At 36.6% G+C, this 12,418-nt stretch overlaps 1 protein-coding gene across 1 annotated transcript in view; it reads right to left on the reverse strand.

Moving 5' to 3' along the window:
* Window positions 1–3,598: 3,598 nt before the first annotated feature.
* The window catches only part of colgalt2b (collagen beta(1-O)galactosyltransferase 2b), a 30,563-nt gene continuing 21,743 nt past the window's right edge, over window positions 3,599–12,418 (reverse strand). The window contains exons 5-12 of the mRNA NM_001130076.1: window positions 11,510–11,714; window positions 9,991–10,110; window positions 8,221–8,294; window positions 7,982–8,088; window positions 7,739–7,871; window positions 7,018–7,145; window positions 6,722–6,928; window positions 3,599–3,872 (exon numbers count right to left, since the gene is read on the reverse strand). Coding sequence (NP_001123548.1) covers window positions 3,599–3,872; window positions 6,722–6,928; window positions 7,018–7,145; window positions 7,739–7,871; window positions 7,982–8,088; window positions 8,221–8,294; window positions 9,991–10,110; window positions 11,510–11,714 — 1,248 coding nt within the window. The remainder of the gene's footprint in view (window positions 3,873–6,721; window positions 6,929–7,017; window positions 7,146–7,738; window positions 7,872–7,981; window positions 8,089–8,220; window positions 8,295–9,990; window positions 10,111–11,509; window positions 11,715–12,418) is intronic.

Raw genomic sequence — 12,418 nt, forward strand, 5'->3', positions numbered from 1 at the left:
TCTGGTTTCCCACCCAAGTCTAAAGACATGCACTATAAGTGAATTGGGTAAGCTAAATTGTCGAGAGGGTGCTCGCTGCAGAGCCATTTGAGGAGAGCTGAGCTCCAGCGAGGGGAAGCATGAGCTGTCGCTCCTCCTCCTGTAAGCTGTTTTAATGCGTACACCAACTCCACCCCTAACCCTACCCCCAGTGACATCACTCGTAGAAGAAGTGCAAAAAAGGTGGAGCTCAAGCTTAAGCTCCCCCTCGCTGGAGCTCAGCTCTCCTCAAATGGCTCTGCAGCGAGCACCACTTGAAATTGTCCGTAGTGTATGTGTGTGAATAAGTATGTATGGATGTTTCCTAGTGATGGGTTGCAGCTGGAAGGGCATTCCCTGCATAAAAAATGCTGGATAAGTTAGCGGTTCATTCCGCTGTGGCGACCCCTGATTAAAAAAAGGGACTAAGCTGAAAAGAAAATGAATGAATGTTGCCCTACACAATTATTTAAACCATAGAAATAGAACGATATACTGTACATTTGTGTCATGCTATAATCCACATAAAGATTTTATTTTAAAAACTACGTTGTTTTGCTATGATAATGTGAGCTAAATTCCTCAGGTAATAAAACTAATTGTTTAAATTGTCAACAGTACCAAGATTTGAGACATTTCAGCTCTAAGATGACCCGATTTAACATCTCTATTTACTCATTACTCATACACATATAATTGGCAGCACATTCTGAGAGGGTGAGCTTATTTGGTCAGTGTTTTTAATATTGTTTGGTCTGCCATGTTTTTGGTTGCCAAATGCACCAGTAGCCAATATTATTCATAAACCAATCCAGTGCATACACACCCCTTCTCCACTGAATGAAGATTTCAAACACATTTACACTGGGAGTTTAGCTCAGAAACACCCAAAGGCTGTTGTGAGTGGATGTTATTGAAGATAATAGCTAACTGAGCACATAAAGGTTAGTAATATACCAAAATAAAGCTGATGCTAGTTTGTTAGCTCGCACAAACATCATTAGACACACATTATCGATCAACCAGTTTATTGAATCAGCCCTCCACCAGCACCATGACATCTTCTGTCATTAAAGAAGGTAATGAAATACAGCCAGAGAACAGGAGCCAGCCTGCTGAGTGGAAAAATACAAGTGTGTTTGGAAAAATTAGGGTTTTTGCATCCAGCTATTTTAAATCATGACGGATGACATAATGCCCAGTAGAATCATGCACTCTTTTCAGATTCATGGAATGTTTCTTGAAGGAATTAGAGACAGATATTCACAATAACACAAATCCATCACAATTCAAGTAAACCTAAAGAGCACCTATAATGAAAATCATCTTTTGTAAGCTATTTGGACAGAACTGTATGTAGTTATAGTGTGTCCACTGTCATATTGGGTGATATAAACAAAACAAGTCTTTTTTTAAATTTCCTAATGTTAAAATAGGATCCAGCGATTTTGAAGCCCACTGCAATGTGACATACAGTTGTGGTTTCCCCACCCACCAAATTGATTGACAGGTGCCATGTTTCAATAATAACGTGTACACAAGACCAATAAGCTTTTTGTTTTGCAAATAAACTGGGATTAAAATTTTTGCTACAGCTCTTTGTGATTTTTATAAGTTTTATAAATTTAAAACTTTTTTTAAAACAACATGTTTGCAATAAAATTTTAACCGCTATAATCACTACAGCCGCATGCTGCAAGAAACATGCTTGTATATGTTTGTGTGTACTGCAAACAGCCTTTGTGTGAGACTCATAATTTCAGAAAGGCTTGAATAAAGTCAAGAATAATAAATAAATTCATGAAATAAATTCATGAAATTCATGAAATAAACTTACTTGGTATTTTTTGACTAATACGCTGTATTTTAGCTTCATCCGTGTCTGTCTCTAGCTACATTTCCATCCACCTATTGTTTGTGCATTGTTTTTTTGGACAGCTTTTGTAAACTGTTGCTCGGGTTTAGGGAAGTGAGCGGGCGGGCGGGTCAATCGGTAAAATTGGTTGGGTTCAGGGAAGGAGGAGGGCGGGTCAGCCGATTGGCCGGTCGCGCAGTCAATCATCTGGTCAGTCAGACAGCGGCCTCTGGTGTGTTCACGCGAGAACAGTGCGGGCGCGAACTGCACTCGCGAGAGGCGTCTGAGATGCGAAAAAGCGCACAACAGCGGCCTCTCGCGAATTCGCAAAAACAAAAACTGCAGCCGTACGTACCCACAGGGACGTATTTCGCGGTCTCCAGAAATGTCCGCGGGACTACATTTCCACAATGAGCCTGGGATGTCTAAAGCGCCTTAACCTTTTCAGTATTAGTGTTATTATATTATAAATGACCTCCAGAATCAAGAGTATCTGTGCTCCGTGCCTCACGTCTTCAAACGCCACCGTGCGTTCACTGCGTGTCAGGATTGCCTTCTGAGGCTGAAGTCATTTATTAAATAATGAAATGATTTACGCAACTTCTCCTACCGCAGAAAATTCCGTTTTTACTTTAGATATTCGGAGCCAGTTAATCAGGATTTTGTTCTCTTTGATTTAATGGATGGAAACGCTGCTTCCTTCGCACATCTTTTTTGTGGTAATCCAGTTTTGCACATAAAGTTAATTATGTGTTATTGTGTATATGTGTTATGTGTTATTATGTTATTAATTTTTGAATGGAAACATAGCTACTGTCACTGACTGCTGTTTATCTGACTTAACGTAGGAGAAGCAGACACACACGTTTGAATGGGGAGAAGCAGCTCAGCTGAATTTAAAGCCACAGGCTACAAAAACAGCTACAATGTACTCAAACACTGAAATTGGATTTCGATTCCGAAGGGTATAATAAAATATATGATGAGTATTTTGAGCTCAAAATTTACAGACACATTCTGGAGACACCAAAGACTTATCGTACATCTTGTAAAAGGGATAGAATAGGTGCCCTTTAAGTACAGCTGTATTAATTAAATAATAATAAAAATACATATTTAATAATCTTTTGCTAGTTTTAAACCCTGTACTGATCAATTAACAGCTTCTCCAGAAAATATGAAACCAGTCTGCTTGATTTTTGGACATTTGACACATAAATGTCATTTAAAGGGGATTTTGTGATGCTGTTAAAAAATATCAATTAAAAAAGAATTTTCTTTCCTTAAGTGATCAATTACAGTAGAAATGTGGACAGGCTGTAGGATTCTTTGTTCCACACTGTGTATAAACTGTATCTGTTTTTATATTACAATATAAAAGAAAACTTCAAAATAAAGATTCATCTGTCTTGTCCAAATCTAACTCCCATATGTCTGTGTTGCTCCGTTCAATCCTTCCGCAGTGTCCTGATCCTTTGAAGGTTCCAGTGGGGACTGTTCAGTCCCTCAATGTTTCTGAAAGGCATGATAAAATAAATAATGTGGAAATGAAAAGAGCTTGTGTGTGCAAATTCAACCAGCCAGCCAACGGTGTTCGAGCATCCCAGCCAGCTGTCATGCTATTGGCTGATGTGTCGCCAGGGGGGAGCGGACTGCAAGACTTTGAGGAGTGAGCTGTCTGTGAGTCAGTCGTTCAGCTGTGTGGTTTGAAAACACATACAGAACTCAGAGTTCGTCTCGGGAGGCTCGGGACGCAGGCGCTGGTGTGTCCCCGGTGACGCTGTTCTGAGCAACGGAGCGAATTTGTGCTTGCTGGGCAGTTTTTTGTGCGTATTGTCTGTCCCAATCGGTGTTGACGGACTCGTCATCCCAAATAGTGGATGTCTCTGTGTCGCTGAAGTAGCCAGGCTCACCCGTATAGTGTGTTGGGTACAGCAGCAATGGCTCAACAGAGAAAGCACGCAGATCCCTGGGATCAAAGTGAGACATGTATGCAGAACTAAGAGAGAGAAAAAAAAAGAGTATGAGTGGGAGCAAAAGCAAGGTCGTGAGAAAATTACAAATAGGTGGAAAAGAAAAAACTTTTGGAGGATCTCATTATTAATTAGATATTCTTTTTACACTTACTTTGGTAACACTTTATTTTGATGAGCCCCTACAGACTATAAGAAACTACATATTACCTAATTCTACTACTAACTCTAACCTAACATTTTAATACCCTAATGAAAGCTAATTGTAATTGAAAAGCAGCTTATAGTGAAAAAAATGTCTAAAAACACTGACTTGAAACCTTTTCATGTTATAATTTCAAATAAAACGATGTAAAATCCTAATATTAACATTGTTCAATTGGTTGGTATCATTGATTGGTCTGATAATGTCTTTGGCTATAAAACTTCTATATGTCTACTCAACATTGGTCCAGGAAATATTGCATTATTCACCATAATTTATGCTAATACAAGTCTATATACACAAACAAAGGGTAACACAATGACTCATTCTCTCTCTCACGCACAAACACAGAGAAAGTGGAGTATATTTATACAGTAATCCATCTGTCTTATGCCAATGACCCTTCCCCCAAAACTTTATCAATGGGAATTTTGTCCCTCTAAAGCCGGCAGCAGGAAGAACTGGCCCTTCCCAAAATTCCTCAAAGTATGAAGAGAGAGAGAAAAGGGAACCCGGAGAATGCAAGACAACAGAGGAGTAGGACCGCAGGGTACTGAGGGTATTTGGAGAGAGAGAAAAGCCAGTAAGAATGACAGGCTGAGAGCACAACCAAAGCATGCAGGACTCCCACTAGAGAAAATGAGGTAGAAAACCAGTCATTGTGTGACCCTGCAGGGACACTGTACTTTTCTACTCAATCTGAACAATCTAGCACTGTCTGAAACACTCAGCAGCACAACCTCAGTGTGTACTGGTTTAAACACTGCTGCAAAACGTTTAGCCATCCATCTTTACATCTGTCAATTGATTCTTAAATGGAAAATCAATCCATCTTTCTGTAGATTAGTTGACACTAGTTGATCAGTCAATCGGTCAGTCAATCAATAGCTTGATTCCTTCATTATACACACACTATCTATAGATCCCTCATCCATTATTCTATGAATCTATCATAATTTAATCATCCATCCTTTTTTCTAGTAATTCATCCACCCATTCATCCATCTATCTATTGTGTAGTAATCTATCCACCCATCCATCTTTCTTTCTAGTTATCCATCCACCCATTCATTCATCCCTCCAATTGATACGAGAGTCCCTCTGATTAATCCATCCACCCATTGATAGATAGATAGATCCATTTATTCATCTGTTGCTCCATCCATCATCATTTTGTCTGTGCATTAATTAATCAATCAATCAAAATATCAATCAATCAATTTATTCCTTCATTATCCATACACTATCATTCCATACAATGAGCCATTATTCTATCTGTCTATCATTAATTGATCCATCCATCCATTATGTCCAGTTATCCATCCACCCATCTATCTTTTTGTCTATCCATCTGTTCCTCTATCCATCCTTTTGTCAATCAATCAATCAATCAATCAATCAATCAATCAATCAATCAATCAATCAATCAATCAATCAATCAATCAATCAATTAATCAATAGCTTGATTCCTTCATGAGCCATTATTCTATGAATCTATCATTAAGTAATCCATCCTTTTTTCTAGTGATAGATCCAGCCATTTATCCATCCATCCACTCATTTATTCATCCCTCCAATTGATATGAAATCCCTCTACTGATTAATCCATCCACCCATTGATAGATCCATTTATCCACCTGTTCCTCCATCTATCATTATTTTGTCTGTGCATCAATCAATCAATCAATAGACTGATTCCTTCATACACTATCCATCCATATAATGGGCCATTATTCTATCAGTCTATCATTAAATGATCCATACATCCATCTTTTTTTTCTAGTAATCCATCCACTCAATAATCCATCCATTCAAATTTAATGCAGAGTCCCTTTACAGATTAGACGACCCTTCCACCCATTGATAGATAGATCCATTTATCCACCTTTTCCTATATCCATCATCATGTTGCCAATCAATCTATCAATAGTCTGATTCCTTCATACACTATCAATCCATATAATGGGCCATTATTCTATCAATCTATCATTAATTGATACTGATTAGACGACCCATCCACCCATTGATAGATTGATCCATTTATCCATCTGTTTCTCCATCCTTTTGTCTGTCAGTCAATCAATTAATCTGTCGATCCCTCCATCAGTTTTATCGGTTTTATCGGTTAACCAAACAACATCCCTCTATTACTCACTTAGTCTCTGAATGAACTACCAATTACTCTGGTGTGTGTTTTTATGTGGGGGATGCACTCAACCTGTGAACCCCAAGTGCTGGAAAACACCCAAACACTTTCTCATTCATACCCACTCATTCACTACCGCCATTTAGTTTATCCAATTCACCTATATTTGCAGAGGAAACCCATGTGAATACTGGGAGAACATGCAAACTTTACAAAGAAATGCCACCTGGCACAGTTGGGCCTCGAACCAGCAACCTTCTTGCAGTGAGACCACTTTGCTACCCACCAACCATCAATCCATTTTATTTAACATTCCATACATTGATTAACTGATCAATTAATCTATCTATCTATCTATCTATCTATCTATCTATCTATCTATCTATCTATCTATCTATCTATCTATCTATCTATCTATCTATCTATCTATCTATCTATCTATCTATCTATCTATCTATCTATCTGTCACTCATTCGTCTATTAACAATCTCTTGATTACTCTTTCAACCATCCATCTGGCTTACTTTGGGTGTTTGTTGAACATGACTGGCAGGAACTCATCCACAGGGAGCATCTTGCCAAGCGGCTGGGCAGCAAGGAGTTTCTTGGCCCCCTGTTGTGAGAGAGCATAACCTAGAGTCCAGTATGAGTAATCGGCCTCCACCAGGTTATTTACACCTTCTACAGACACCTCCGGCTGAGCCACCTGCATCCGCTTACGGCCAACATATCTGTGGAGAAAACCAAGGAGAGATGGAGATCAACTGGGTTCTCGTGAGCTTTGATAAGGTTTGACTTTGTGCTTTTCTGGCGTTCTTACATGAGGTCCCAGTTCAACTGAGTTTTTTCAACATCTTTCATGATGGTCTGTAACCTTCTTTTAAAGCGAGGCTCAAACCTCACATCGTCCTCCAACACCAGTACATGCCGCAGACCTCTTTCCAACACCTATCAAATAAACACACACCATACACCTTAAAACTACTTAAAATAAATGCAGAATATGATTTGGCTTTTGAAATTTTTTGTTTTAATAGAAGATAAAATGTATTAGAATGTGGTCAGTACACTTCAAAACCAAAGTAAACTCAAAACCATTTGAAGAAACCAATTTACTAATATAAAATAATATATAATTAATATAATATAATATAATATAATATAATATAATATAATATAATATAATATAATATAATATAATATAATATAATATAATATATGTTGAGCATAATTTGAGTTTTGAAATGTCAGTTCCATTTGATACATTTAAATTAAATTAATAAATTATATCTTTAGTAAAACTACTAAAACTTTAATAAAACAGATGCTACACTGTAAAACCCAATAGGTAAAGATAATTTAAACTATTCAGTCCACTTTTTAAACCATTATCTGTAAACATTTAAAACTGTGTTGTGATAATTAGATACATTAGATGTGTTAAATAGTTTTACACAGAGATTCTAAAATATTTAGAGTTATTTAGAGTCAGCCATTTTTAATGTAAAGTGCAGCATATCTATTCATGAGTGTGTGTGTACCTGTTTCCAGGTGAAGTGGTGACTGAGGAAACAGCCGATCTCTCCACGTGTCAAAACTCGACCAGAATACGGATCTTTATACCCTGGCATCATTTCTATACCAAGAGCTTGAAGCTGAGATGTGTTCAAAGTCCTGAGAGTAAACAAACAAAGTCTGAAGCGCTTTCACATGACCAGTTCTGACACATTTCAAAAAACCCCAAAATAAACAGGATGCCACAAATTGTCCATTTGATGACCTACTTCCCATCGACGGCATCAACCAGCGTCGCCTCAAGACCCAGAACTGCCATAGTGTTCAACATCCGTTCCCTTCGGTCGAACCTCCGCTTCAGATTAATCAAGAAGATCTGAGGTGAAATAAAAGAACAAGAGCATTGGAGGAACAAATCGAGACGAAATGTCACTTTGAAGTAGCTTTGAGTTTCTGCTATCATGAGTCTCCAGTCATGCAAGACATTCCAGAGATTCTGCTCTCTCACCTCATCAAAGCTCATCTTGTCCTGAGGTTTGCTTGGAGTGAAGAGGAACTCGGAGGGTTTTATGTTATGATCGACTGCAAGAAAAGACATTTGAAATGCACTTCTGACAATTACACCATGGAACATAAAGCTTTAATAAAAACTCCAGTTGACTGAGGTTGAAAATATAAAGTTAAAAAGCATTAAAGTGATGGAAAAAGGGTGGTTTATTAGGGGCAGTGGCTATGGGTGTGTTTCATGATGTGTTTGTGTGTTTGGCTAACTTTACATGCCTCAAATAATCCATTACTAATATGGAGTGTGTAAAACCAACTTTAGCCAATTGCGAGTTATGTAGATACAAACATAGCTTGCTGGTTTCTTAAATCCATCATTCCAATAAAGATACAAATTCTGATGCTCGGTCTGAACTGCAGCAGATTGTCTTGATTATGTCTACATGCCTACATGCATTGAGTTGCTGCCATCTGACTGGCCGATTAGAAACTTGCGTTAGGGAGCAGTTGGACAGGTGTAACTAATAATGTGGCCGATGAGTGAACAGTATATAGATACTGTAGATATATAGTATGAGTGGTTTGATGGTTCATTTATATACATTTTTTTATGTTTAAATATTGTGTGTGAAACAATTATAAAAAGTTTTGTTGAACTTTAAGAAAGCTTCTGTCATAGATTTTATTTGTATGTATTTTGTATGTATTTTTTATATGATTTAAATTTAAACTCCACATCTTTGAGGAGCGTCATTACAAAGGTTTTAAGTTTGAACTAGCATGATTCAAATGATGGGTCTGTGACATATGGAGCTAGATCATTCTAAAGAATTTATAAATTGGATTAGTGTATTTATGAATCATGTTTTGAATTTATGAATTGGATTTGTGTATTTATGAATCATGTTTTGAATTTATTAATTGGATTTGTGTATTTATGAATCATGTTTTGAATTTATGAATTGGATTTGTGTATTTATGAATCATGTTTTGAATTTATTAATTGGATTTGTGTATTTATGAATCATGTTTTGAATTTATTAATTGGATTTGTGTATTTATGAATCATGTTTTGAATTTATGAATTGGATAAGTCTATTTATGAATCGAATTGTGAATTTACAAATTGAATTAGTGTATTTATAAATACGAATTGTATTTTGTTAATGTAAATTGTGTTGTGGATGTATGCATTATATTTTGTAAATGTATTTGTTTTAGACTGATCTGGCTCCATTCTGACAGAGTTTAGGAAATACTTTAAAGTACACTGTTTATAATCATACTATGGTTTTTAATCCATGAGTTATGCTGTTGTTTGGAAAACCCACACCAGATTGATTGGTACTGTAAAACCTCAATCAGATTGAACATTTAAATACTAAATACTGAGCATCTGTTATGATATGCGAGGATGGGAGATGCACGGAAACAAGCTGCTTTTGATGTACACAATAATGTCAAAAATAACTATTATTTCTGTAATTTCTTAACTTCAGCCTTAATTTTGAATAATGTTGCTTTTAATATTCATCCTTAAACACTTTATTTAGTTTGAGGAATGCGGTATTTTTACCACTTGATTAAAACAGAAGCACAAAGTTTTATATATACACCCATCGTCTCCTGAAATGTTTTAGAAAGACTGTCATCCAATTTCTCCAAAGTGTGGATATATTTGGAAAAACTCAAAGCAAACATCATACACATGCGTATGTCATTTTGCATTTCTATAATAGACATATTCATATGTATAACGTGTGTTAATACTCACTCATGGCCTCAGTGATGGTGTGTGTGAAACTCTCCTCTTCATCTTCAACACTCTGTTGGGCCTTCAGAGGGACAGGCAGAAACCCGTAATGTTCTCTGTTACACACATACATCTGTACACCTAAAAAACCACAGACGCTTCATAAAATAAATGTGCACGCAAACAGTGATATCTGACATAATCCCATGTACCCTGTAATCATCTCTCCACACAATTAGAAACATGAAGTGTTGCATCACTGATGTGTTCGTGTGGTTTGGTGCAGTTCTGGGTGTGTTTGGAACCATGGCTTTGTCGTCTTTGTGTTGGTTGTGTGTTTGCTGGATTTACTGTAGTTTCTCTGCATGCCCTTTCTCTCGCTCACATTATTTCCCTCAGTGGGATATCCACAAACACCCAGAGAAGCCATAAAAACGCCCAGCTGGGGCTGGTTATATTAGCCACAAGATTATCCGACATTAAAGCTGTTACACTAGCAAAATAAAATCTCCTCAGTGATATATACCGGAGCTGGACAGATGGAGGAGCAGTGAATTGTGTGTTATGCTCTGATCCGTGTCTGTTTTTGACCCCAAAAAAACAGCGAACACATGTGCTCTGGAAACATTCTGTGCTTAAAAATTCTGTGCTCCTTTAAACAAAAAACTCATACACTTAAATAATGCCATAAAATCTGTCATAATGTATAATATATTAAGTATAATGACCTGCATCTATCTTAATGTTCATTTTCCTTTACACTAACACATTTGTAACATATTTTGCCGAATAAATTGATATTTTTTTAAATGTTTACTTTAACATTTATACATTTAATAGATTTTACATTAATAAATATAAATTTAACATTGTTTATAATAAATATAGTAGTATTAAAGAGTAAAAGAGAAGTGTTCTTTTGTTCAAGCTCATTTGTATTGTAACAGAATGATAATATATATCATTTAATATTTTAATTATTTATAGGTTATTTATGAAAGATGATCCTTCATAACGCATATAGAAGATAGATGAGATAGAAATACATTTTGTTTTAATATTGTTTTAGTAAGGGATCAAAGTTTACAAATGCTTTAAGAACATACATTCATTCAATTTCCTTCGACTTAGTCCCTTTATTCATCAGGGGTCGCTACAGTGCAATGAACCGCCAACTTCTCCAGCATATGTTTTACACAGCGGACGCCCTTCCAGCTGCAACCCATCACTGGGAAACATCCATTCAATTTAGCCCCAATTCACCGGTACTGCATGTCTTTGAACTTAAGGAAACCCGAGCACCCAGAGGAGACCCACGCAAACACGAGGAGAACATGCAAACTCCACACAGAAATGCCAACTGACCCAGCCGTGGCTTGAACCAGCGGCCTTCTTGCTGTGAGGCAAAAGAGCTACCCACTGCGCCACCGCGTCTCCAGAAAATAAATGTAATTAAATTATTTTGAATTACGTCCTATTTTTATGTCATCATAATTGAGAAAAAACTTTTTAACGAACTGCTGTTAAACGAGTTTCTCACCAGCTTCTCGCGCAGAGAATGCAAACACCATGATGTCATCAAATGCCCAGCTGTAGTCCGGGTGAGGCGGGTAGAAGGCCATGTCCAGTGTGGCACTGCGTCTCAGATCCAGCAGGAAGGTGGAGTGAACCATGGGAACTGAAAAACAGCCCAAACGCTTCCACTCACGGATAGGCTGGTAGTCTGGGGTACGCTTGTAATAACCCTGAGAGAAAGTCGGAAAGGTCAGGCTATTAATGTATTGAACATAATCAATATGAATGATGAATGAATGTTTACGTTTGAAAGCATTTTGTGCACAGCAGTTTGGTCCTGAGTTGTTTTTAGGAAGAAATTTAGGCTAAATTATCAAAATATTTGACAAAAGGGAAAGACAGAGATGTACATAAATTGTATTTTGAAGCTTTAATGAATATGAAAACACAGACATAAATACAAAATTTATTTTAGTTTATTTATTTAGTTTATTTAATTTAGTTTATTCGCGTCCTATCACTTAAGAAAATGACAACAAGAGCTGAGTGATATAAAACGATGCATTGAACACTTATTTAGTTTACATATGTTTATTGCCTCACAAATATATTTAGCAATTTTCACAATATACATGTAAAATTAACACAAGATATATTTAAACGAACCCTAAGGCTCTTTGGGTAGTGCTGATATAAATTAATAATATATCAATAAATTTATTAATTTATACATTATATAACAGATTTTTATTATAAATATTATAAACATTTGCCTCACAAAACTGCTAATTTTTAATCTCCCTGTCTCTGCAGATTTCAAAATAAGAGTCTCAAATACATCCTATGTTTAATAAAAGCTTAGATAAACTTACAAATAAGGGGTGGGGGGGGGGGGGGTATCATTGCTATAATCTCACTTATTAACGATGTAGCC

The sequence above is a fragment of the Danio rerio genome, chromosome 8, assembly GCF_049306965.1.
Source record: "Danio rerio strain Tuebingen ecotype United States chromosome 8, GRCz12tu, whole genome shotgun sequence".
Lineage (NCBI taxonomy): Eukaryota > Metazoa > Chordata > Actinopteri > Cypriniformes > Danionidae > Danio > Danio rerio.